Here is a 26,186-nt window from a genome sequence, read left to right on the forward strand (position 1 = left end):
TTGAAAACGATATAAAGTTCACACATAAACATAACTCTGTTAAAACACCACCAGGAGTTACAAACAAAGTTTAACATTAAAAAACACAAACTCACGAGAGAAATCATGATTTAAATTTATTATTTTTATTTTAAAATATTATCAACTTGTGTATTTGTTGGTTTCTGTTTCTGCGGTGGTACGTCACTTAATCACACCCGAGGTAGGAAAACATCCGCCCCTACCCAACCTTTGATTGGCTTATTTTAATGTCAGTCCACAAACTCCAACCAATCGCCACTGGACTTTTCTTAAATTAACCAATCGGAGGCCAGGTAGGGGGCGGGTCATCGCTCTCCTCGGGTAGACTGCGGAAGTGCAGGTTGTGTGGAGTTTCTCTGCGGACTGAGGGAAACAACATGTCGCTGAGAGCAGCTGTGAGCAACAAACGCTGTGTTTCAGGTTTGTGGACAAACTGACAGTCGGAGGAAAGATGTCGTGACTTCATCCACCGATGTCTGAATGTTACTGTCGCAGAGAATCTGTGAATACCCGCTGCTAGCTCGGTTAGCAGGGTTAGCTGTGTGTTAGCTGTGCGTTAGCTGTGCGTTAGCTCGGTTAGCTCCACAGAAACTGGAGCAAAGGTCACGTCCGGGACTTTAAACTTTAAGGACGTGATGTCTTTGTTTTGATTGACTTCTAATTTCACTTGTTCGTTGCTGCTGGAGAAATTGAATCTGACGCCTCGGAGATATTTTTGTTTTCGTGACATTAAAACTGTGATCAACAGATTAAAGTTATAAGATAAGATCGACTTTATTCATCCCACACTGGGGACAGTTCTACACTACAGCAGCAGAAGGGCATTAGATAAGATGGAGACAAATACAAATAGAGAAATAAAATAAAAATATACATATATATATATATATATGTGTATATATATAAAGAACAATGTAAACAATATACAAAGATACCTGAACATTCACAGTGATTATTGCACATGAGAGTGGAGAATATACATTGGGATGTTACGATCCAGAAAGTATTGCACCTAAAGATTGAATATAAATATTGCACATGAAATATATATATATATATATATATATATATATATATGCAGTCATGTATCTTGGGTCAAAGTGTGACAGCAGCTTCCGAACATTGTACAACAACAACAACAATAGTGTGTGTGTGTGTGTGTGTGTTGCAGGGCTCCTCTCCCAGCTGTCCTCCTGCAGCAGTCATGTCAGAGGTCGTGTCCCTGCCGTCCTTGTCACGCAGCAGAGGAACAACTCCACCTCACCGAAGATCAAGGTGGAGTTTGACCAGAGCAGAGGTAAAGATCTGTCGTCTGCCATCATCTGTCCGAGCGAGAGCCTCCGCAGTTTCTCCTTCCTGACTGGTTCTAAAGTCCATAGAAAGTCACGAGAATCCAATGTGACAAGAACACAGAAATCCTCTCTCTTCATTCTAGGATCAGTCATTAGAGACTCTGTGTGTTAATCAGCATCTGTGTCTCTTTGTAGGTGTGGCCATTATGCAAATGCAGAGTCCTCCTGTCAACAGCCTCAGCTTAGATTTCCTCACAGAGCTCTGCATCAGCGTGGAGAAGCTGGAGATGGATAAGAGCTGCCGAGGCCTCATCATCACCTCGGTACAGTGAGACCTCGTCGACTGTGGCGACAGAACTTTGTCCATGAGGCCACAGTGCAAACTGACTGTGTGTGTGTGTTTTGCTTCATTTCAGAGTCAGCCCAAGGTTTTCTCCGCCGGCCTGGACATTATGGAGATGTACGGGAAGAGTCCAGAACGCTGTGGAGAGTTCTGGAAAGCAGTTCAGGAGATGTGGCTGAAAATCTACAGCTCCAACATGGTCACCATAGCTGCAATCAATGTGCGTATGAAACACAGTACCCCCCCTCCCCCACCCTCCCCACCTCCATTCTGCTCTTGCATCACACAGAATCAGTTTGAACTCAACTCAGGATAATCTCCTGACATTATCCAGAGAGGCTGTTTTCATCAGAAGACTTTCAGCAGAGTTCTTCCTGTTGTAAAAACTGGATAATGTCGCAGTGAGCGTCTCTGGAGGATTCACCGTGAGAGAGTGGACGTGTTGATGATGTTTATAGCGCACGACGGACGCAAAATTGAAGAGCAAAAACAGAAATACAAATATGTCAGGGTGAGGAAGAGGTACCACACAAGAAGAAGACGGCGACTAATATTTCAAGAAAGCTTCTGAGGACAAGAGCGGTGCAGTGTAATAAGAAGCGTCGTGCAGTTGAGCGATGAGCCTCCTTTTCTCTCCCTCCGCAGGGTTCCAGTCCTGCAGGTGGCTGTCTGATGTCCATGACGTGTGACTACAGGATAATGGCGGACAACCCTCGTTACAGCATCGGCCTTAACGAGACCCAGCTCGGCATCGTAGCACCGTTTTGGTAAAGAACTTACACAATGTTGACTGTGGTGGTTTGTATTCGAGTCACGATGATGACTTTAGCACGTACAGTACGTCAGACGTTTTTCCTCAGGCTCTCAGCTCTGTGTCACGTAACAGTCACTGCTGCTGTCTGCAGGTTTAAGGACACTATGGTAAACACAGTGGGACACCGAACCACGGAGATGGCCCTGGAGTTGGGTTTGCTCTACAGCCCTTCAGAGGCCCTCAAGATAGGACTGGTGGACCAGCTGGTACCTGAGGACCAGGTCCTCACCACAGCCACACAGACCATGACCAAGTGGTTGGCTATTCCAGGTACGATACGTTAGGAAACATCCTAAATCCTCCCGTCAGTGAAACTCTGCTGTGATCTGTTTCGATATCGCTCCCCTCAACAACATAAGTTCTCACTAATTGCAGCGAGTCAGAATCATCCAGAATCAGTTCATGGGACAGTGGAGACGTCGCTCCGCTCTGTGAGTCGGTCAGATAACTGGGAGTCTGTTCCTTTGTGCAGATCACGCCAGACAGATCAGCAAATCCATGATGAGGAAGCCGACCATCGACAAGCTGACGTCCAACAGAGAGGCCGACATTAAAAACTTCGTCAGCTTCATCACCAAAGACTCCATTCAGAAGTCGCTGCACATGTATCTGGAGATGCTGAAGAAGAGAAAAGGCTAAAGGAGAGAACAATGTGAAGTCGTGCCTTCAGTGTCACGTGCCCATTGACACTAATGATTCAGTGAGGAATAGTATTATGTGTAGTTGAGTTATAAACTAGTTGAGTTAAAAACTAGTAAATCTCTTAACTGATTTCTCTTTATACCGTTTTCCTGCTTCTTGTGAATAAATGAATCCGGTCAATGGACTGAACGTGTGATTCATTGTCTGTAGTTTGGTTCAGAGAGACTCAGTCTCTTTTTTGAGTGAAGGGACATTTTCTTCTTATTCTTCAGTTGAAAGCAGCAGCTTTCTTTCTTTTTAATAATAAAATAATACGTTTTATTCATATAACACTTTTCATAAAGTGCTTTCCAAAACAAGGAGTCAAAATTCTATAATATAATATTGTAATATCTAATATTTGAGACACGTCTTGTGAAGACGAGACCTCAGGAGGGTTCAGAGACGAGGGGCTGTCACTGATCTGTGCTGAGACCTTCCTTGAAGTTTCCTTGTTTCTGACGTCTCTTTTATTACTTCACCTTTTATTATTTTCATGCATCTTTGTTTTACTCTCGTGTCTGTTCCAAGAAGCAGTCGTGCACCGACGTCATTTAGCAGATTTGTTTATTTTGGTCTTTCACTGCAGGTTCTGTCTGGAGACCAGTGGACCCGGTCGTAGTCGTGATTCAGGCAGAACGAGCGCGAGCCGGACCGACCAGCTTCACCTCCACGGGGAAGTGGTCGCTGACAGCCAACGCCTGAGTGAGACAGTGAAAAAAAAAGACGCTTTACTCGTGGGGATTTTAAAACCAGCAGATGAGAAGGACGATGAGAGACAGAATGTTTTTACCAGAGTGTGGCTGAGACTCATGTCCCTCATGTAGTCGTAAACCTCAGCACTGCTGTGCACCACTCCCCTCATCATGTCGGCCGTGACCACAATCCTGCAAGTGCACACGTGTGAGGCCCAGTCCAGAGTGTGTGTGTGTTTGTGTGTGTGATTGTGTGTGTGTGTGTGTGTACCTGTCGTATGGGCAGCTGGTGTGAGACACTGTGGTGTCGGCCTCGCTGGTGATCAACCAGTGGAAACTCTTATCGGTGAAGAGACGGATCTGCTGCCAGTCAGAGCCTGACACGTAACTGCAGCCTGCGTTGAAGTCACCCAGCAGAACAATGTCCTGCAGGGAGACAGGGAGACATCCTGTGGTTTGTAGTGTCCCACATGTCCACTAACTCATTGACTCTGTGTGTGTCTCTGTGTGTGTGTGTGTGTGTGTGTTGGGGGGGTATTCACGTTGGTATTCCAGCGAGAGCGGACATCAGCCACCACGTCATAGAGAGCGTCCACCTCCTTCACTGCGAAGTCTGGAGAGGTGTGCTGAGGGATCAGGACAAAGCTCCTCACGGCTAGGAGACAGGAAGTGAACGGAGACAGTGTTTAATCAACTTGTACTTGTACTTGTACTCTGCATGTCTCAGAGAAATACTGCGCTCAGAGCTCAGTGAGGAGGAGGAGGCCTTCAAACCAGCGCGAACCAAAGCGGACGGCCGGCTCCTCCGCAGGTTACCGGTGTGAGCGGAGGAGAACATGACGACGGAAGGTTCTCTGTTGAACACGTCCGTCCCGCTGGACTCACAGCCGTCGGCGTAGGTGTAGTTTTTAACCACGGACACAGTTTCCTCTCTGGAAGAATACACACGACTCAATCACGTCTGTGTTTCTGAGGTGGACTGGTTTGTTAATTCATTTAAAAGAAAATGTGGAAGAGACAATATATGGTATTACTCTGACAGGGGCCTTTATACTACAGTATACTACACATTGATGGTATTATTCATCTTTTGGATAAACGTTGTGTACTGGTCGTGTCGTGTGTTACTGCTGCTTGTTGTGGGCTCGTGACACAGAATAAAGTTTGACTGTTTTTACTTTGTACCTGTAGAGGAAGAGATATCTCTCCTTGTACGTGCTGCGACCCAGAGGCTCGCTCACGATGTGGCTGTACCTGAACTCAGGAGACCCTCTGGGACAACACACACACACACACACACACACACACACACACACACACACACACACACACACACACACACATGAAAAGCTTTATTGAGCTTCTGTTTTTTTGAATCTTTACAAGTTTAAACCACAGAAAGTAAATACAGATGGTCGATGCATCCTCCCAACAAAATATCTGGGATCCCAACACTGCATTTTGTTGTGTTGTGTTGTTTGTGTGTTGATGTTTGCAGGCTTGTGTGTGTTGTGCTGTTGTTGTGTGTGTAGTTTTTGTCTTTTGTGTCGCAGGTTCCTGGTTTGGTTGGAGCTGGAGGTTCATCACTGAGATTTATTAAAGTCTTAGAGATCGGGGACGGAGCTGCGGTGTGAAGGTGCCGTCAACACATTCACTCAAACACATTTTTCATCAAATAACAAATATATAAATATATAAATATATATGTATAAGTATTAGTGTCTAACTTGTTGACGTGCTCCATGAGTCTTTTGGTCGCTGACAGATCGCTGTCTCTGACTTCCTGGATCAGGATGATGTCATAGCGGTGGACAATCTGTAAACACAAAACAACATGTACTTCTGATACAAGTGTCTTTTATATTTATATATATATATATATATATATATATATATATATATATATATATATATATATATATATTTATATTTTTTATATAGCCTCTGTTTCTCATGTGCAGTTACATCATGTGTCTAAAATTCAAAATAATTCCTGAGGTTTGATCCCAAATCGTTCTGAACAACTGTCACTAAACTGCTCGTGTATTTATTCAAACTTAGAACGGAGGAGGACGAAGGTCAGCTCCCTTCAGGATACAGTGTCTTCATGCTATGACTCTGATGAGGGACAGTTTCAGACCTTGGTGATGATGTTCATGATCGTGCTGTTGGAGGATTTCTTGTCTCCGAACGACTTGATGTTGAAGGCTCCCAGCAGCAGAGGGCTGGACACATGCAGCAGGGTCAGAAACAGACCCAGAGCACACAGCACACGCATCCTGCCGGGGTCACAGAGGTCATACATGTGCATGAACACATACGGAAAAACATTTCCCCTTGTTTGAAACACATTTAACATTCATTTACTTATAATCATCACAACTGAACCAGCGGGAGTTGAGTTACAGTTGTTCAAATGAAAAATATAGGATTTAAACATGTATGAAAAAAACTATATATAATTGGAAGTCAGCTCCATCAGACGGACCGACTGCATGTATGTGCCGTTGTATGACGGGTCACATGACCGCGAAGGCCTCTCCTTACCTTCGTCCCTGTTGTGGGAGTGAGAGACGGACGAAACACCTGCAGCCCTGGACGCAGTTTATCTGACGGCAGCTCAGTGTTTTCACAGACGTTCATGTTGGTAAAATATTAATCAGCTGAAGAATGTTTGATCCAGTCGCCCTGACGACACTCTCTCATCGGAAGACGGTGACGAAGGTTGTAAAATGTGTGTGTGGTGACTTTTGGTTCATCTTGCAAACACACGGATCCAGTGTGTTACAACACTGATAATGAGAATTCTGTCAACTTTAAAACATTTAATTTTTACTTACTTAATTAAGAATTTCTTGAGTTGAAATATTTTTTCAGCCAAAATAAAACCATACCCAGTGTTGGTGTGAACCGTACATGTTCTCCATTTCAAGCAAATTTTTACTTTTTAAAGTTTTCAAATTAGGAGCTCAACTTTGTTTTATCAGCCAACACAGACTTCCTCCGTCCTCAGTTCCTCCAACGACATAAAGATGTGAACCAGCAACTTCTGGAGCTGTTTGAAACTATAATCAGTAATAATAATAAACTTTATTTTATATTAGCAGCTTTTAAAACCAGCACTTACAAAATGCTTCTCAAAATTAAGCAGCAATGCAATAAAAATTAAATTTAAATGTTTTCATTTCAAGAAACAACCCTGAGACGCAGTGAGTTAACATCATGTCTGTTTTCTTCAAGCTCGAACCGGAGGGTTTGAACTCTGAAGCAATGCATGCTGGGAAGTTTAGTTTCTTTCAAAACTTCATTTGATAAGTTGAGTGAACTCAAAAACGTACATATTTATCTTGAGTTAAAAAGAAAAACTAGATTCCATCAAACCATTCTTAGATTTTTGTGTTGAGGAAGAATCGCAGCTACCTGAGTGTGAGAGGAGCAGATCTGGTGTCAGTCGAGCACAGAGGCTTTTTGTGTGAATCCCTGCAGCTCCGCCGTCGTTTCTGAAAACTGTCGGTTTGTGAGGTTTTTATTTCATGTGACTGGGGAGGGGTGAGGAGGGAGGGGGTGTCGAAGGTTTTCAGGTAACATGGCCGTCCTGGCTACAGTCAGCGGTTCTTCAACGTGTTTGTCTCAGTGGAGAATTCTACTCTGCTTCTGTAAATCAGATTCTATTTCTACTTCGACAATTTATTTCCTGTTCACCTGTAAATGAATTTGTTATTTCCAGGATTCACTGTCCGTAATAAACTCCTGCAGTCACGATGTGAAGTGATGCAGCTAATTGAAGAGGACGCACCGGATGAACTCCAGCGTGTAGATGATCAATAGAGTCTATTTTTAACTGAAGGGGTCGCAGCAGCAGTGAGAAGGCAGCAGGTGACAGATACACACGATAGTTGATTTGAGAACATTTCGGCTCTTTTCATCCTCATTTGCACGGTTTTCATGCCAAATAAAACAGTTCTAAACATTTCCCCCTCGAGGTGTTGAGACTCTCAGAGTCACATTTTAAAGCTGTGTCCCATTAATTGAAATCAATAGTTTTGTTAACTAATATTTTTTCTGTCTTCATTCATGCAGCAGCAATAGCTGCACATTTTTTTTAAATATAAAAATATGATTGGTCTCTGACCTCTCTGAAATAAACTCATCGTGAATCAAAGGTTCTGAAACACGCTGGTTTTGTTGTGTTTACATGTTACACGCTCTCAGTCTTTACACATGAATCATGTGAACCTCCACCAGTGGTCCCGATATGAAACCAGGTTTCAATTCACCCGATCCAGATGTTCATCATCAGCACATAAATATTTTAGAATAAGATTTTTCTAGATCCATGAATTGTTCTGTGGGACGTGAAAGTGTGGAAAATCTTTCTCTCGCAATGTTGATGAAAGAAAGAAAAAAACTGGATCCGCAGCTTTATCTGGATTTTCCTGCTGATCCACCCAGTGGTTTTATAATCCTGCGGAATACACAAACAGACGGAGGTGAAAACATTTGACCCACTCCGTAGAGGTAAACAAATATAATTCACAGAATATCATACAATAATAGAAAAAGAATCATTTGTAATGGTAAGCATATATATATATATATATATATATATATATATATATATATATAGTATGTATTAGGATGAATCCAGTGAGTGGAAGAACAGGTAGTTTTTCCAGGACAGTCGTAGTTCACACGTTTGTCCAACAGGTGGCGATAAAGCATTATAGTGCGTTTGACACCCACTGACTTTAATGCGTAGAAGAAGAGGTTTCGCAGTGACGTAGAGTAGCGGCCACAAACAGGAAGAAAACATCCAGCTGTTAGCCAAGCAGCTAGCTCGTTAGCCTGTGCACCGCTGGTCCAGTAATGACACGGCTTTCAGAGTCGGGATCAAACCGGTGTTGTGTCGTCATGCTGTGTCCGGAGGAGTGACCGGATCCGCGGAGTCAGCCGAACCGAACCGTCCTCCACTTTCCTCCGCCGCGAGCGTAGAAACAAGGTGCGTTAGCTTAGCAGCTCACCGCTAGCTGGCGTGAGCGAGGGTTAGCTCGGGGCTAATTAGCAGGCAGCCGTGTTTGTTTAGTGTGTGTGTGTGTGTGTGTGTGTGTGTGTGTGTGTGTGTGTGTGTGTGTGTGTGTGTGTGTGTGTGTCAGTGTGTCAGTCAGAGGTGATGGTGACACTCAGCTAGCTGCACGTTGACAACATTAGCTCCCGAGCAGACATGTATGACTGTGAGATAAGTTGTGTGTTTGTAGAAGTGTGTGTTGTGGTCAGTACACGTGTGACGTGTTGTTTGTGGTTTTCAGTCGTCAGCTAGCTTGTTAGCCTGTGACACTCCGCTCCCAGTGGCTGTGATTGTGTCCACTGTTGTGTAGAGTCTGTGCAACACTCATGAACTTGAGAAGCTCTGCTGTTTGTGACATTGTCCCGTTTATTCTCTACTGAAAAATAAATCCTCATACGTGATTCATGTTTTGAGTGGATTTCTTATTTGGGCTTGTTCCAGTTTCTCTGAAGCACTGACTCCAAAACTAGGGGTCGAGACCCCCTGGACGGTCGTGAGACACCAAGGCTTCATCCTCACCCTCATGGACGTATAATGATCCATGTTCGCGCTTAGTTTCAGTTTTAATACACTGATACTGAGGGTGCGGTCACGCTTACGCAACACTATGAAACTTCCTGTCGGTGCGTGAGAATAAAACATTAGCTTCATGTGGTGTCTCAAATCCTCAGCGTGGCTTCTCGTGGAATTCAACTTTGGTGAACCATCTCTCTCGGTCGGAGCTGCTGACTCTCTTGGTTCATAAAAACCTTTCCGTGCTCTGTGTTGGTCCAGCAGGTGTGAATGAGTGACGTGGTGCCTCCCACAGCTCTCAGTGAAGTCCAGCTCCGCTTCCTCTGCCACGATGACATAGAGAACGTCAAGCTGCTCTGCGGTGATTGGTTTCCAATCGAGTAAGAACAATGTTTATTGTGTCATTGATAGCAGGGATCACCTCTGAGCCCATTACTGAATTTGTTTGACTTTTATAAAGAAGTTTTCCATTATGTTGTGGACGTTTTTTAGATTTCTATGCCGCTCACTGCTCGTCTGTCTGACCTTTGACTGTAGGTACCCAGACTCATGGTATCAGGACATCACCTCCAACAAGAAGTTCTTCTCCCTCGCTGCCACCTTCAGAGGAGGCATCGTGGGAATGATTGTGGCTGAGATCAAAAGCCGGACCAAAGTGCACAAAGAGGTGTGATGTTCCGCCTTGTTAAACACTCACTCACACACACACACTCTGTGGTTATAACCTGGGTCCTGTAGAGCCGGTGTCAGGCAGCATGTGCTTGGTGCAGTTTATCTAATCTCACTCTGCTGCCTTTTGAAAAGAAGTGGAACACCGACATAGAGAAGTCTGTTTTTAGTCTAATTACACGAACCAGGCGGCCTTGACTCAGTGCACTCTTATCAAACACAGGAACTTATAAAGAGGAGTTTATTCACCTGGACTGGAATCAGAAATCTGCTCCTCTCACTTTAGGCAATAGTTTTAAAAGCTGTTCGCTCTGTTGACTCTGCAAACTGGATTTGCATCTTGGAAACCACCTCCCCAGTGGATAATTTGCATAGGCAAAGAAGATGTTGACAGTCTTCTTATGTGGAAGGTCAAATATTCTGCTTCGTGTTCAGGACGACGGCTCTTAATTGTCCACGTGTGTCTGTTCTGTTTTTTTAGGATGGAGACATCCTGGCCTCCAGTTTCCCTGTGGACACACAGGTAGCCTACATCCTCAGCCTGGGAGTGGTCAAAGAGTTCAGGAAACATGGCATAGGTACAGCTCTGTCCCCCCTGGCTCTCTCTCTCTCTCTCTCTCTCTCTCTCTCTCTCTCTCTCTCTCTCTCTCTCTCTCTCTCTCTCTCTCTCTCTCTCTCTCTCTCTCTCTCACACACACACACACACACACACAGGGACATCACATTGACATACATTCAGTCTCTCATCCTATTTTACTATAACTACATGAAAACATAACATCTGTCTCTGTCTCACACATCTTTCAGCCTTGACTCTGTGTTGATGGAGATGAGGAGCCGTCCGTCTTCATTCCTTTCACTTTTCAACCTCTCTGTCTTTAGGCTCCCTACTGCTGGACAGTTTGAAGGAGCACATCTCGACGACAGCCCAGGACCACTGCAAAGCAATCTACCTACACGTCCTCACCACTAACAACACTGCCATCAGATTCTATGAGAACAGGGACTTCAGGCAGCACCACTACCTGCCCTACTACTACTCCATACGAGGGGTCCTCAAAGATGGATTCACATACGTGCTCTACATCAACGGGGGTCATCCACCTTGGACAATATTATATCCTTTTGTGGAAGCAGGGACAGAAGTCCCTTCTTCTCTGTTGTTTCGAACCAGTTTGTTTTTACCTTTCACTCTAACACAAACACTGAAGTTGCTCCAACGAATTGAAACTTTACCATGTGGCCTGGAGGAAAGATGATGATCAAACTATCGTATCTCAGTTTTTAATCTGATGACTGATGAAAACAATGATCATAATAACAGTGAAGAAGATTCAGACCCAGGCGACGTTCTTAAGAGACTAACGTTTGCTAGCTCCTCAGATAAACCCTCAGGTTTTAGGTTTCAAACATTACTGTTACTTTAGGTCTTCATGGATTCAGTCCCACAGACATGTCGGTCAGATGAGCCAGATATTCACGTGGCGTTTTCATGTTTCCTTAACTGGTCGTCCCACTGATTATATCCAGCACATTGGCTCGACCCTGGCCAGCCTGAGCCCCTGCTCCATCCCACAGAGGTTGTACCGACAGGCCCAGTCCCTGCTCCGCTCACTGCTGCCCTGGTCCAACATCGCCTCCAAGACTGGTATCCAGTACAGCAGAACAATGTGACACAGCATGGTGGGTGGGAGTCGTGGCAACAGCAGCTTCACCTTCATTTGTTTTCAAGTTTGTCTACGAAGAGGTGTCTAATTGTGTCTCTCTCTTTGTCTCCGTCTCTTTCAGGAGTGCAGGTGCTCCATTTTTCATCAGTCTTCCCCTGTACAGACGAAGATGTACACACACTCGCTCACATTCTCGATCATGTATGTCTTTCCACCCCCTGCAGGACTCAGGTTCAACCTGTGCCCGACTGGTCACACACCAGAATATTTCTCCAGATTCAGTACCTGTGTGGCACTTTTCACTCAAGGTCTGGGTTTGCAGCTGTAGTTGTGAATCCACTTCTAAACAGGGTTGTTGCTTTGCAACATTATTCACAGTGCAATGTTGTGTTTACACTGACAGACAGTGTACTCTGGTAAAACTCTGGTTTCCTCGACCTCGTTGGGCGTGAAGTCACTCTGATGTGTATGAGAGTAGAGAACACACATAATTAATCCACATCAACAGACCAGGTCTCCTCAGTCCACTGCAGCGTTTCATAGCTTTTCTACTGGTTTTTATTCAGAATTCCAACACGTCCCCATGATGTTGTGTCCGTCTGGTACCAATGTCAAAGGGTAACTTTTAACACGCGAGCTGATCGATCGATCCAAATTCTTATTGTTGATTAAATGATAAATGGTGAACGTCTGTAGTTACTAGAGAGAGATCCCGTGTCTGGTGCTCAGTCTAACCAAGTCTGAGCAGTGTGAGAGCGACCTGGTTCTGTGACGTCGGTCCTGATAACCACGGGTCGGGGGTGTAACACACACACACACACACACACACACACACACACCGACACCGTGAACCCCACAGAGACTAAAGGATCCAACCTGGTTTAACTGTCTCCCTTCATCCGGTTCACTACTGTCACAGAGACTATGTACACTGTTTTATATTATATATATATATATATATACTAAGCTAATATATAAATTTCTCCTGATATGTATGTCTATTCTATGCTGTCGTTAGGCCTAGTTGGAAGATCACCCATCCACTTTCCTTTTTTGGGTCCATTCCGGTTTGTAAAATTGACACTCGGCTGAATTGGACTGTGAATCTAGATATGCTAATAGGCTAGTGGTTTAGAATAAAGCTAATGAAACACACGGAGACACAACGCGGACGGGTAGAACAAAAAGATTTGAACAAAGAAATGATCTGATATTCTGTGTGCAATAACCACGTACTTGTGACGTAATGAGCATTCACACAGTGATGTTGAAGTTTCCCCACTTTTTAGTAAAGTGTGTGGTCTTTTATTTTGAGAGCTGATTTCTGTCTTTACATAATTAACGCTTTCACTCTAAACCCTGCGCTCAAGTATCCAGAGCATCACAAATTCTGTACATGAGCTCAACGAGTCCTGCTCTCAATCTGACCGCTCTGGAACAAAGAGGATCGCACATTAAGATAAAGTTAAGATTATAATCTGTCTGCGTTGTTTCAAAAATGTTGCCTGTGTATAATTCATACAAGAGTTAGGGAGATCTCCTGGGATTGTTATTTTAAAGGTTTTAAATCGTACTGTAACTGATTATGTCTCTGTCCTTCTGCTCCTCGGCTGTAAACTTGCTGCTAATGTAGAGCAATGTCCATTTGTTCGTTCAGATTTTTAAAGGCCCAGATTCGAGTTTTTTGTCGGCCTGTAGAAGCGTTGAGAAGAAACGGATGTAAACACAAACGTCACGCACCATTGTTTGCCTGTGTGCATGCAGGTGTGTGTGTGTGTGTGTTTGTGTGTGTGTGGGTCTGGAAGTAGCACCTTGTAAGTGCCAAACATCGGTCAGATCTGTGTGTGGAAGAAAAACATAGTAGAGCTCCCCCAACATGTTGACTGGTGATTCCACTGTCAGTTTAATTTCTGGATTGTTTTGTTTTGTGTTGCTCCTCACAATGACTGAAACCTGGTCCAGTGTTTCATCCCGTGAGCAGGTCTTAGGTTTTTATACGCAGACGGACAGAGCACTGAGCGAGGGCTCGGGGTGACTGTGTCATACGTGTTTTTAAAAAGGCGAACATTCCTCAGTTTGTCAAGAGAAAGGTTTAGACGTTGTGTATGCAATAAAAAATGTATGATTTGATTGATTGTAAAGACGGAGTGAGTCTGACGTCCTCCTTCTGTATGACTACTTTACATTGTTCTTATATTTCATTGTGATGATCATATTACATTGTTCTAAACCTGAGCCTCGTTTTCATTCATGGGTGTTTGTCATTCCGTGTTGTTATCGTAGCAAACACTCTTCCCACAATGCACCTTGATAGCACCTATTTTTTCTTGTAAAACTTAGTTTCCAGCCTCCAACAGAGAAACAACAACATCGGGGTTATTTGAGTGATATCAGATTTTAAAAGTCTCCATCACCTTAAAACCTCTGGTGACACGTAGATGTGATAACAGCGTCGCCATAATACCACAACAATCCTTCTTCAGAACATAAACCGGATGCAGGGAACATAAAAGAAATTTTTAGATTTTTTTCCCGCTCATTCATATTTAATGTTGAGTGCACGGGAAACCATGAGGACCGTGAAGAATCAGGTTTCCATCAGTCGTCTGTGCTTTGACATTTTGCAGCTGATGGATCGTCCTCTGGAGCCCAGATGATATGATGCACGAGTCACTGATCTTTGGAGTCGTGTGTCGTGTTTTCTTAACACGTGTGTACACATGTTTTTTTGTGTTTCATCAGCAACACATTCCACTTTGATAGAATTCAACCACAGGACAGTGTGTGTCTCCCTCTGCTGAATGTCAGGGCGTCCTTCATGCGATCATTGTTCTCTCTCAGTAAATACATTTACCAGCTGTAATCCTCAAACCTCACATACATTCAAACATGGATTCACTCACAGAAGGATTCTACATCATCACATGTACGTTTAAAAATCAGAAATATAGATTTTAGAATTTATCTTTTATCATCCAAAACCTTTTCATTGAACTGCCAACATGCCAAGTTTACTAGTTGGGAGTTTTATATTATATTATATTATTTAACTTAGCAAGACAAGAGACAAGACTGCGTGTGGTTTTCTATATAAACACTTTGAATAATGATTATATATGTAGAGAGGCGGTCCAGTAATAATATAAATAAAGTGCTAATAATCTATTTTATTAATAATCTAACCACTCTGATAATCCTCTGGTTACAACAGTAACATCGTCATTACAACACTAATCTTCCAAAATAATAATAATAATGAGAATCTGTATAATGTTGGGTAATAAACAAATAAAGAAGTTCAACTTGTTATTTATAAGAGTGGATGATAATCATTACTGTTACCTTCACTACTATCACTGGTGATATTAATAACAAGTATAATTATATCAAAAAATTATATCATAATTTATTATGATCATAATTGTTGTTGTTGTTGTTACGTCGCAAGGTGGCGTCAGTGACGATGAAAAGCTCCCGGGTGACGTCACTGCGTAACCAGTCACGCCCATTGATAATTAGAGAGAGAGTGTAAAAGAAAGACAGACAGAGACAACCGACAGACAGTGTGAGAGACAGACAGACAGAGACAACCGACAGACAGTGTGAGAGACAGACAGACAGAGACAACCGACAGATAGTGTGAGAGACAACCGACAGACAGTGTGAGAGACAGACAGACAGACAGTGTGAGAGACAGACAGACAGTGTGAGAGACAACAGACAGACAGTGTGAGAGACAGACAGACAGAGACAACCGACAGATAGTGTGAGAGACAACCGACAGACAGTGTGAGAGACAACAGACAGACAGTGTCCCGGTCTCTCTCTCTCTCTCCTCAGCGGTGGGACTAACTCCTCGGTGTCCTCGGATCAGATCCGGAGCCTCGGACTCACACACACGGTGAGAAACTCCCGCTTCGGTCCCTGAACGCAACAGCTGTCCGCTCCCTGCCTCGTATTATGGGATGTAAAGGTCTTCTACTACATCTGTAGTCACGTTAGTTTCTTCTTCACTTCCTGTTGACGACTGGCACGAGCTGACAAACTACAGAAACTGTGTGTGTGTGTGTGTGTGTGTGTGTGTGTGTGTGTGTGTTTGTGTGTGTGTGTGTGTGTGTGTGTGTGTGTGTGTCTGTCAGAAGCTGTTATTCAGAGACAAAAACTTCTCTAACTCAGTTCATGAAGTTCAGGGAAATGATCTGTGGGCGATCAAGAGCTGCTTCTACCTGCTCATCATAGTGTGTGTGTGTGTGTGTGTGTGTGTGTGTGTGTGTGTGTGTGTGTGTGTGTGTGTGTGTGTGTCAGTCAGTGTGTGTGTCGCTCTCAAAGGTTGAGATTCCTCCTTCACACCCGTCTGAACTTGTTCCGCGTCTCTAACAGACGCTGAGTATAAAACAGTTTATTGTCGCCTGCAGGTTTTTTTTTTTTTATATTTTTCTTTGTGTGTCAATATTCCAACAAACCTCAGACACAGTGATTGAACCTAATCAGCCGACCTGCGTGCTGCGACTCTACGAAGGCCTCTGTCCTGTGCAGACCAGAATGCAATGCAGCAAGACACCATGTACGGATTGCAACTCGAGTCAGTGTTGATTAGCAGAAACACCAGAATGTCACAGTGGAGAACAAACCTCCACCGAGACCCAGAGTCTTGAGTTCATCCATCGAGCCATCAATCGCCGGTGTTGTGTCGAAGTCTCATTCGGTCACGTGACCCGTCTTCATGGTCAAACGCGGTTGTAAAGAATCCACTGAGCAGTAAAGTGTGAAGACCGACTGTGGTTTTTATGACTTTTTACAGCTATGGATTTCGCAGCCTGTGGGGGAAGATGTTGTTGTTGTGCAATGTGATCTGTTGAAACAGTCCCCTGTGAGCTGGCTGAGTGGGGGGGGGGGGAGTAGAGTAGAGATAAGGGAAGGAGGATACATGCTTTTGTTTGAAAATGGTGTGAGCAGTTTGAATCCCTGTTCGTTCTAACACTGACACGTGTACGTCTCCTCTTTTTCATCCTGACATATGCGTGCATGTTAGAAACGTCATCAACACGCCCACTTTCCTGTTCTAGTCTAACACCCGGGGGGGGCGCTGCAGGAAGCTGCCTGTTTTGCATTGTCACATGAAGCCCCTCTGGAAAAACTCAGAAACATGTTGTGACTTCATCTGAAAGATCAAATAACAGAAGAGGAGAGAGATGGTGTTAACTGAGGCTCCACTCGTCTCCTCTAACTCCTCCAACTCCTCCAACTCCTTAAGCCTAGTTTATGCTTCTGCGTCACGTCTACGCCGTACCTACGTCCTCTCTGCAGCTGCTGATTGTTTTCTCTGGAATTGTTCGGTCTGATAAATGTTAGAATACGATGAAGAACGCACGTTGAACTTCCTCAAAGTCTCAGGCCTCATCTCCACATTGTAGTTCTACATGTTAACGATGGCAAATCAAATATACAAAAAAACAAACAAAAAAAACCTAAACCATAATCTCAATAGTTCAAAAAAATAATGCTGAGTCAATCCATTAAATAATTATTAGCCGGATGTTTTCTGCCCTGAAAGCAACTATTAACAAAAACAGATTAACGGAGACATTGAAACCAGTCCATCGTTAAAGAGGCCAAATATAATCTGAACGTCAGTGAGAGACACAGAAGATGAAATCAGAGTGAAGATCATATTTAAACTGCATGTGAGTGTATTCACAGTTAAATACGACTGGAATCTTCTGGAGTCGTTATCAGCACAGTCGAGTTTATAACGTGTGTGTGTGTTTAAAGGAAACCGCCACAGAGCGTCTCTCTGCTGAACCGGTATTGTAAGGTGACATTATGATGTTTGCATGGATCAGTAAACCGTTCCATTGATATGAGAATAAGCTTTGTGCCTTGTGGACGTCTTCTCCTGCGACTGTCCCTCCGTGTTCAAACGTAAAAACACAAACTTTACGTCAATCTCAATAAAACTCTTTATCTAAAAGGTCATACATCAGCGTTCAGTCCAGGAAGTGAAACCCTGAGGGCGGCCGCTCGGTGCAGCTCGACCTGGATTCTTCACTTTCAGCCTTGAGGTTTTGCACCTTTACAGGCGTCATATTTCCCTGAGAGAAACAGGTTCTTCATATCAACATGCGGGGAAGCTGCGTTGAGCCGGATGATGTTGCTGCACAAGTCAGGGGAGGACACACACGATATCAGGTTGCATTGTTTGTGAAGCGGTTGTGTGGGTATGTTTGTTGTCGTCCTGCTTGTCTGTACAGTTTAGAACAAACGGCGTCACAATGGAGCTGAACACTGAGCGCCCACTTTCAGAACGGCTCTGGTTCGTTCTCCGCTCATCATCTTTCAGAAGAGCCTTTATAAAAAAAAAAAAGAGTTTTAATCCTGGAACCAGGCCGAGCGGCGACGAGAGGAATCGTGACCATGAAACATTCGATTCAGAGCAAAACAATTATTGGAAAACAGGAAAAGAAAGTGTTTAGAAACAGAAATCTGTGGTTCCCATGGAACCCACGTGACTCTGGTGGTGAGCAGCTGTTATGAACATCAGCTTTAAGACAAAGACCAGAGAGAACAACAAGTGCAACATTAATTATTTAGCTTCGCTTCAAGTCGGCTGAAAGGATTTAATTTCCATCAACTTGAACATCGACAACAGAAGGAAGTTTGATCAAAGGGCGTCCTGTGACTCCTTCACCTTCTTCACCAGTTGGAATAAATCATCATTTCTAATGAATCTTCCTCCTTTGATTTTAATTCAATGAATCATTCTCATCCTCAGACTTTGAACAGACAATCAAAGCTCCCGAATATGTGGGGTTTGTCCATTAGCAGTATTTTGACGGCAGCATTAACATTAAAAGGGAAACTCGCCCGTCTAGTTTAACAGAACCCCCCCCCCCCCAACCTGGTTCAGAGGATTAAAACTAATAACGAAGCCGAAACGTCCTCGCAGACAGAAATCATTTTACTTTGAAAATACAGTTTTCCAATGAACTGAAGTCGCATGGATGAAGTTTTAGTCCGACACGAAAACAAATTGTTGATTTTAACAAAGCTGAAAACAACAATGTGAGGACGACGGTGCCGCTGCATGACTGAAATATGTGAAGCTGCATTGACGCACATCAGAGGGTGAGTCATCAGATTGCAGGATCAGGACCATATCTTGCTGTCACACACACACACACACACACAAACATGGGCCCCCCCCCCCCCCCCCCCCCCACGCTGACTCCTGAGCACAGAGCTCATAATGGGCTGTCTGTGTTTAAGGTTAATGCGTTCTGCCTCCAGCGGCTGCATAATGTGTCTAAAGCAGCTCCTCTCGTCCTTTGTGTCGCTGCATACAGGTCCTTGATAACCTGACACCACACACACACACACACACACACACACACACACACACACACACACACACACAGACACACACACACAGACACACACGTCACTGATCAGTATTATTTAAAATCCTCGTGTTAAAATATAATATTTGTACATTGTTTACACTTGAATCAAGACTAAATATTATTCTTTTTAATAAAGATGCTGAAGTCAGGACATCTCTCTCTCTCTCTCCTTCTCTCTCTCTCTCTCTCTCCTTCTCTCTCTCCTTCTCTCTCTCTGTGTGTGTGTGTGTGTGTGTGTGTGTGTGTGTGTGTGTGTGTGTGTGTGTGTGTGTGTGTGTGTGTGTGTGTGTGTGTGTGTGTGTGTGTGTGTGTGTGTGTGTGTGTGTGTGAAACCCACTGAGCTGGTATTTGCTTTATCAGCAGGGTCTTTGAGTTGCACAGTTTCCATGGAGAGCATGGAAAATTCCATAGGACACGTGTGTGTGTGTGTGTGTGTGTGTGTGTGTGTGTGTGTGTGTGTGTGTGTGAGACAAAAAGAAAGGTACAGCAGTTGGACACCACTTTCCCATTTAAGTGAACGTGCCGGCACAAACAGGAAGCAGTTGCGTGATTGTCGTAGATTAGCAAAGACGACGGGGGTCAGTGACACTTGTAATTCTTTCTCCGTGTTGCAGCTGATGCTGGTTGTTTTCTTCTGGACGGAGGTCATGTGACAGGTCACCTGACGAATCAGTGGAGGCTGCGTTGTGTTTCCAAACACCTCAGTTTCTGCTCGTCCGCTAAAACACGGCCCCCCGAGTTCTCAAACTGAAAACGGGACGAGCGGTGTGGACGTCAGACGTGTTCCAGTACGTTTGAGAGAAGACTCACAGCCCTGGTGAAGCAGTGAAGAGAGAGGCCTCCCCCTCTCAATCTGTTTTCCCTCTGTCATGTTTTCCAAACCTCACTCAGACCTTCTCACTCCCTTATCTCCCCCTGACCCCCCCCCCGCGCTCTTTGTTAAAACCTGCTTTCCTTTTCCTGTTGTTGTTCTCCGGCCGCTGCTCTCTCTCTCTCTCCACGCCTGTGAATGATTTACCCGTCTGATTTGCACGCCCACACCTCTCTGCTACAGACACGGCGTCCACTCGACTCCGACTTTTAGAAACGCTTCAACAGAGAAGTTTGGAAACGATGGCGTCAGCACTCACTTTGCTGATGGGGGTCATTTGGGCCTTCGCTGATTGGTCAGGCTCCTGTCACCTGACGCCCTGACCCTGTCGTCTTTGTTAACATGTGTAGGAGACGAGATGTTATTTGAGCAACCTGCGATAATCCCTGTGTCCAGTTTACACCAGCACACGTATGTTCAGTGTGTGAGAGTGGTCATGTGATATGTGTTGTTGGTATGGACGTTGATGAAAACTGAGACAAAACGTTCAAGAATTACACTTTATTGTGTTGTAGTTGACTCACACCTCCAGTATTGTGTGTTTGTGTGTGTCTGTGTGTGCGTGTGTGTGTGTAGTTGTGCGTGCGTGTGTGCGTGTCTGACCCTGCCTTCCTCCAGCAGAAAGCTTGATGTTCAGAGAGGCTGTGATTCCATTAACATCACGTCTATTGAGTTAAATATGAGAAGCTCTGCTCGCTCTGCGTTTCACAACCAGCCTCCTGCTGTGTGTGTGTGTGTGTGTGTGTGTGTGTGTGTGTGTGTTTGTGTGTGTGTGTGTGTGTGTGTGTGTGTGTGTGTGTGTGTGTGTGTCCTCCTGAGCCGCTGATACACGAGCTCTATTCAACTTCCTGGTCAGTCTCAGCTGTTAACTGCTATTTTGACTTTTTGATTGTGTCCGCGTCCCATTCACTGACACGGAGGAGGAGGTGTGGTTTATCACCTGTTCACTGACACGGAGGAGGAGGTGTGGTTTATCACCTGTTCACTGACACGGAGGAGGAGGTGTGGTTTATCACCTGGACGGTCTGAGGAAAGTGTTTAAACATTTTCAAATAAAAATCTAAACATGAGCAGGACACGTCTCCTTTAAATCTGTTTTCTTGGGAACCTGCAGAACAGATCATCGGATGCACAGACTGAGAAACACTGAGTTCACTGAGCGGCTCCCGGTGCGTCCGTCCTTGTTTACTTGTATGAGACGTCTCCTCTTCGAACAGGAAGTGATGGAAAGGATGAATCTCTGGAGGTTTCCTCTCCTGCTGGTCCCCGATCGGTTGACACAGCCGGTGATGTAACGACTGATGATGTAAGACCCGTGGTGGGGTGAATAAATGGGCCGCTCTCCTTTCCCCCTCTCCGTGGAGGTCGGAGCGGCGTCGGCCTGTCCACAGAACTGTGGTTGCCATGGTAATGGGATTTCTAAGAACGCCACTAGGAGGTCACTGACTCAGTTTTTTTGGTGGGTGTCGTCCTTCAGGGCTGAAGGAGGGATGATGCTGGAAAATAACACGTTTTTAATTAACACTTACCTCAAGCTGACATGATTAGGTGTGTGTGTGTGTGTTGTGTGTGTGTTGTGTGTTTGTGTGTGTGTGTGTGTGTGTGTGCATTTAGCAGCGAGGTAACGAGGAGGATGTGGGCGTGCTGCTGTGATTGGTTCAAAGACGTCTCATCTCTCGTCTTATCTCGCTCCTTTCAGGTGTTTAACAACCTCAGCAGAGACGCTCCCTCCCCTTCCTTCCATCCTTCCTTCCATCCTTCCTTCCTTCCTTCCTAAACTGTGACTCCAACTCCAAGAGATGTCCTCCCCGGCCACGCCCATCCAGGGGTCAAGGCCGGTGACCCCTCCGCTGACCTCCGCAGGATCTCCGCGCTCTCCAGTGTCTCCAAGTAAAGAAATATTGTTTTCATCTGCTTCAAGTCAAAATGTAGAGGAACTGCACAGATACGGATCATTTCACCAGCGTCTGTGGTGAAGGTTGCTCTGTGTTCTCTGTGGATCTGGACTCAAATAGAAACTATGATGTGAACAGAGCGAACGACTCGTAACTAAAAACTCTCAACTGCTGTGATGTCATGTCACGTGTGTTTCTTGTCCCATCAGAGTCCCTGCACCCTCCAGGCTGCAGACACAGAGACCGCTCACCTTCCCCCATGAGAGGCTACCTCATCCCCAGCCCTCTGCCCACCCGCAGAAACAGGACCTGCTCAGCGTGAGGACACACACACACAGACACACACACACACACACACACACACACACACACACACACGTCATTGGTCGTCGTCCCTGTACTTGAGACAAACTGCAAAGTCATGGAAACTCTCTGTCCGTCCACATGTTGCTCTCATGTTTTGGACACGAGCTTCGTTCAGTATTGTTGAAATTTGATCAAACAGGCGAATGGCGCCTTACAGTCAGAGGGGGCGGGGCCTTAACAGAAAATGTCCTCCTCTACATCCGGAGACAAAGTTTCAGGATCATAGTTTCCACAGACACTTTTCAGGGACCTCGTGTTTTCGTGACAGTTCCACCTCACGACCTCTCACAGGTTTATTTCACCCAAATTCATTCTCCGTCTCGCATCTTCTCATTTTAAAGGTTTATTTCCGTCCCAGCTCGTCCTGCACTGCGTTCACACGGTTCACATGGATTCATAGGAAACCGTTCATGCATGTGTTGTGTGTAATTGCAGACAAAAGCCTGCGTGCCTGCATCTCTCATGGGAATGAATGCATCTCTGTTTGTCCCCCACGGCTGAGTTTCATAGTATATATATATATATACGTATATAAATACACATTAAATCATATTACCCATGTCCCCTGTCCCTCTCTCCGTCTGTCTCTCTCTGTAAAGGACGGCTCGGGCATCGGAGGGTCCAGTGTTTTCTGGAGTGTGTAAATGTTTTTCCCGCTCAAAAGGCCACGGCTTCATCACACCATCGGACGGAGGCAACGACATCTTTGTCCACATCTCAGAGTAAGTGTGTGTGTGTGTGTGTGTGTGTGTGTGTGTGTGTGTGTGTGTGTGTGTGTGTGTGTGTGTGTGTGTGTGTGTGTGTGTGTGTGTGTGTGTGTGTGTGTGTGTGTACTGTAATTATTGTAGGGGGGGGGGGTTGGTTGTATAGTGGTGACGTCCTTCAGAAAATAGAAAGAAGAGTGAAATATCAAAAACATCTTTTATCTATCTCTCTTTTATACGTTCTTGTGACTCATCAGGTCCTTTAGAAAATGTTATGAATAGAGTCATCAACCCTCTGCATGGGAGAGGAGGACACACACACACACACAGAGACACACACACACACACTTGTACTGCTGTGTTTCATGATTATGTAAATTATGTAAATGTCGTCTTAAAGGAGAGATTCCACGTCCACTCGTTGCTCTCAAACTAAAACGCAGTTGTGTGGATGTAGCCTCAGATTAGCGTCGGTGCTAATGGAAAACGGAGCCAGTTTTCTTTTTCTGTGTCGTGACTGATTTTGAATCTCTCCCTCTCCTCCAGCATCGAGGGCGAGTATGTGCCGGTGGAAGGCGACGAGGTGAGCTACAAGGTCTGCTCCATTCCCCCCAAGTACGAGAAGGTCCAGGCGGTGGAGGTGACCATCACCCATCTCAACCCGGGAAGCAAACACGAGACCTGGTCCGGACACATCGTCAGCAGCTGAGCACTGAGGGGGGGGGGGAGAGAGGGGGAGACGGGGTCAACGAGGCCGGTGGGTGGGGAGGGAGACTTGGAACAACCTGAGAGGGAGAGGGTGCAGATTGGGTGAGGAGAAGTGAAGCTGAGGGCGTTGGGGTCAGAGGGATGTTATAAGTGCGTCTTGTGTGATGCTCAGAGACGACCGGGACAGACAGAGGACATGACCAGAGTCCTGAGGTGACGGATGGAGATTTAATTTGGGTTTGAGTTGACATGTGTGAGGCTTTCTCTGTCCCTCCTGGGACCTGGGGACTCACACAGTGAGTGTATGAACAGATAAATGATCACAGAAAGATTTCTGACGTTATCGTAGGTTTCTTCTTTAGAGTTTTTAGCTCCTCCTCCTTCGTGTGTTGAGATTTGATGGCCGCTGTTTGAGGTTTTACTTATTTTGACAATTCGCTGCAATGAAAAACACTTTCAGTTCAGCTTTAAATAACCTGCAGTGGTCACAGCCACACTGATGTGGCTCAGGTGTTGAAGAGGAGGTGGTTTTCCAGGTTTAACACATAAGCAAAGATTTCAGAGGCGAGCGAGAGAGCGAGGAGGCGAATAAAAGATCTGCTTCCTGTGGCGAGGCCAATCGCAGCATGGAGTTCAACGTTGGTGAACTTTGACCCGTGTTACTCGCTTCATGTGGCCGTGCCCTCGCTGCGTGTGCTTCTGTGTCTATAAACCAACTTCTCTGTCTCTGACCTTCATGTGGGGGGGGGGTTAAAGTGATTAAAGCATTTTCAACTGGTTCATCGTTTCATGTCGGTCTTTGCTTTCTATGCATCAGTGACGGAAATGTTGTGAAAACTGACGTCATCATTTCAATTATGACGTTTACATGAGTTGAATGAGAAACTAAATATTCCTGTTTGCATGTTTATGTTACCTTATCATGTGATTTACACGTGTACATGTTGACATCATGAGACTAATGTCAGGATTATTAAAACAAAAAAAAACAAGATTTATTTTCAACGTTTTAAAGTTTGGGATAATATTTAATAAGCGTTTATGTGGGACTTTAAAAAAACATCAAACGTTAACATGTTTGCTTCAGTGTAATATCTGCTCTGACCTCTGCTGCCCTCTTCTGTCCACATCTCTCTACTACAGCTTCGCAAACAGTTTCAGGTCTTACTTTATATTCAGCTCAATCATTTTCACCGTGGAGAATAATTTGATCGAGAATAAAATAATTAAATTAAACCGACGATTGAAAATCATAAAATAAATATATAGGACTGGAAGATAAATGCATTCAGAAGTCGAGGCGATCAGGGAACCAGTAGGTGTGACCATTAGTGTTACTGGTATTTATGTTTCCCTCCTTGAAAGCCACCGGTTCACAAAGGCTTTGGACGAGTAGTTTATTTATTACTGGTGATAACATTTCCACATGACATTTTCCTTTAATTCTCGTTTCCTAGGTCTGTTGAGCAGCCTTGGGTACATTGAAAGGTTCCATATATACTATTATCGTAATTATTAATAATAAGTGGTTTATTTGATGGATGGAATCTTATTATTTTAGATTATTGCAGTTACAGTTAAAAAGCTGCATCAACAGTTGTGGTGCACCCAGAGACCTTATAAAGAACCTTGCACATGTGCTTTTACTCGGTGTGGCCAGCAGAGGTCGCCTCATCTCCATGTCAGACCCTGAAGGGCCACTGACAAAGAAACACGTCGGGAGAAAGTGGCTCAGGTGAAAAGTGTGAAACATGATTTGATCAATGATTATTTAAAGAACAAGTGGAGAAGCTACTTAAATTATAAATCTATTTATTGGTCGGCTTTGTTTCATATCAGTGTGAAAATAAAATAAAATAAATTGTGAGAAGCTAACAGGCAGGTGTAGAACGGGCGCTGCACTAGCATACGAATATAATAACAGCAGTTCAGTGAATCATTCAAACTCGTATATAACTGTCACACGTAAACAGCAAATAAACAAATCAGATTCATGATTTATATAAAATCTCCTGTGCAGATAAACCAGGTAGGATGAACACAAAGTTTTCCGACTCCACTCTGAACCACAGACTGTTTAGAAAAAAGTTCTGCGCACAAACAATAGGAAGCGACAGAATATCGTGGAAGAGTTCGAGGACGACTCGCTAATGAGACAGAAAGACACTCGAGGGCCTTTAACGGGATAGTTCACCCGAAAAATGAAAATCCTGAGGTGTCATCCAAGTGTCTGTTAGCGATGCTACCGATATCCAGAGAGGACAGTTAGGCTAAAGACGTCTGTCCAAGTGGAATGTCGGGTCTTGTGGACACTTGGAGGACACCACAGGAGCAGAATGGAGACATGGTCACTATTCACTTCAACTGTTTTGGATTCGGCTGCGAAGCTGTTGACACCCGAGACTCCAGAAGAGTTTGCGGATGATCGAACACTGACATTTGTCCTCCTTTGACTCCTCAACCCTTTTTTTAATCTATGTAA

At 44.5% G+C, this 26,186-nt stretch overlaps 4 protein-coding genes across 9 annotated transcripts; 3 read left to right on the top strand and 1 right to left on the bottom strand.

The window, feature by feature from the left end:
- The first annotated feature begins 286 nt into the window (after positions 1-286).
- eci1 (enoyl-CoA delta isomerase 1) lies at positions 287-3,296 on the top strand. Its single transcript, XM_069525000.1, has 7 exons — positions 287-441; positions 1,193-1,318; positions 1,509-1,636; positions 1,730-1,876; positions 2,302-2,423; positions 2,562-2,740; positions 2,943-3,296. Exons 1-7 carry the CDS (start codon positions 399-401, stop codon positions 3,107-3,109), a joined length of 912 nt encoding a protein of 303 aa, XP_069381101.1. The 5' UTR covers positions 287-398; the 3' UTR covers positions 3,110-3,296.
- Positions 3,297-3,701: 405 nt separating this feature from the next.
- Positions 3,702-7,350, bottom strand: dnase1 (deoxyribonuclease I). The gene is made up of 9 exons (XM_069525001.1): positions 7,267-7,350; positions 5,987-6,125; positions 5,574-5,662; positions 5,032-5,118; positions 4,663-4,778; positions 4,389-4,501; positions 4,118-4,272; positions 3,945-4,038; positions 3,702-3,852 (listed from the first exon to the last, which is right to left on the bottom strand). The coding sequence occupies exons 2-9, from the start codon at positions 6,122-6,124 to the stop codon at positions 3,781-3,783; spliced, it is 864 nt and encodes a 287-aa protein (XP_069381102.1). The 5' UTR covers position 6,125; positions 7,267-7,350; the 3' UTR covers positions 3,702-3,780.
- A 1,258-nt stretch (positions 7,351-8,608) lies between these two features.
- naa60 (N-alpha-acetyltransferase 60, NatF catalytic subunit) lies at positions 8,609-13,995 on the top strand. Of its 3 annotated transcripts, none has more exons than XM_069525003.1 (7): positions 8,609-8,845; positions 9,689-9,804; positions 9,962-10,091; positions 10,575-10,671; positions 10,976-11,210; positions 11,611-11,776; positions 11,882-13,995. In XM_069525003.1, the coding sequence occupies exons 2-6, from the start codon at positions 9,695-9,697 to the stop codon at positions 11,765-11,767; spliced, it is 729 nt and encodes a 242-aa protein (XP_069381104.1). In that variant the 5' UTR covers positions 8,609-8,845; positions 9,689-9,694; the 3' UTR covers positions 11,768-11,776; positions 11,882-13,995. The 3 variants fall into 3 exon arrangements, with proteins under 3 accessions (XP_069381104.1, XP_069381105.1, XP_069381106.1); XM_069525004.1 differs by having other exon boundaries at positions 8,612-8,845; positions 9,686-9,804; XM_069525005.1 differs by lacking the exon at positions 8,609-8,845 and adding an exon at positions 8,978-9,069.
- Positions 13,996-15,515: 1,520 nt separating this feature from the next.
- carhsp1 (calcium regulated heat stable protein 1) lies at positions 15,516-24,484 on the top strand. 4 transcript variants are annotated; one of them, XM_020107647.2, is made up of 5 exons: positions 15,516-15,661; positions 21,731-21,921; positions 22,136-22,244; positions 22,892-23,014; positions 23,543-24,484. In XM_020107647.2, the coding sequence occupies exons 2-5, from the start codon at positions 21,831-21,833 to the stop codon at positions 23,703-23,705; spliced, it is 486 nt and encodes a 161-aa protein (XP_019963206.1). In that variant the 5' UTR covers positions 15,516-15,661; positions 21,731-21,830; the 3' UTR covers positions 23,706-24,484. The 4 variants fall into 4 exon arrangements, with proteins under 4 accessions (XP_019963206.1, XP_069381108.1, XP_069381107.1 ...); XM_069525007.1 differs by lacking the exon at positions 15,516-15,661 and adding an exon at positions 20,127-20,442; XM_069525006.1 differs by lacking the exon at positions 15,516-15,661 and adding an exon at positions 21,035-21,438.
- The last annotated feature ends 1,702 nt before the right edge of the window (positions 24,485-26,186 follow it).

The sequence above is a fragment of the Paralichthys olivaceus genome, chromosome 5 (assembly GCF_024713975.1).
Source record: "Paralichthys olivaceus isolate ysfri-2021 chromosome 5, ASM2471397v2, whole genome shotgun sequence".
NCBI lineage: Eukaryota > Metazoa > Chordata > Actinopteri > Pleuronectiformes > Paralichthyidae > Paralichthys > Paralichthys olivaceus.

Coding starts and splice junctions, on each gene's coding strand:
- eci1 (XM_069525000.1), top strand. CDS start 399: ATGTCGCTGAGAGCAGCTGTGAGCAACAAACGCTGTGTTTCAG. Junction 1,877..2,301: donor TCACCATAGCTGCAATCAAT/GTGCGTATGAAA, acceptor CTCCCTCCGCAG/GGTTCCAGTCCTGCAGGTGG. Junction 2,424..2,561: donor GGCATCGTAGCACCGTTTTG/GTAAAGAACTTA, acceptor TGCTGTCTGCAG/GTTTAAGGACACTATGGTAA.
- carhsp1 (XM_020107647.2), top strand. CDS start 21,831: ATGTCCTCCCCGGCCACGCCCATCCAGGGGTCAAGGCCGGTGACCCCT. Junction 22,245..22,891: donor AGAAACAGGACCTGCTCAGC/GTGAGGACACAC, acceptor CTCTCTGTAAAG/GACGGCTCGGGCATCGGAGG. Junction 23,015..23,542: donor ATCTTTGTCCACATCTCAGA/GTAAGTGTGTGT, acceptor CCTCTCCTCCAG/CATCGAGGGCGAGTATGTGC.
- naa60 (XM_069525003.1), top strand. CDS start 9,695: ATGAGTGACGTGGTGCCTCCCACAGCTCTCAGTGAAGTCCAGCTCCGC. Junction 10,092..10,574: donor GGACCAAAGTGCACAAAGAG/GTGTGATGTTCC, acceptor CTGTTTTTTTAG/GATGGAGACATCCTGGCCTC. Junction 11,211..11,610: donor CATCCACCTTGGACAATATT/ATATCCTTTTGT, acceptor TGGTCGTCCCAC/TGATTATATCCAGCACATTG.
- dnase1 (XM_069525001.1), bottom strand. CDS start 6,124: ATGCGTGTGCTGTGTGCTCTGGGTCTGTTTCTGACCCTGCTGCATGTG. Junction 4,779..5,031: donor AGATATCTCTTCCTCTACAG/GTACAAAGTAAA, acceptor GTATTCTTCCAG/AGAGGAAACTGTGTCCGTGG. Junction 4,039..4,117: donor ACCAGCTGCCCATACGACAG/GTACACACACAC, acceptor GTGCACTTGCAG/GATTGTGGTCACGGCCGACA.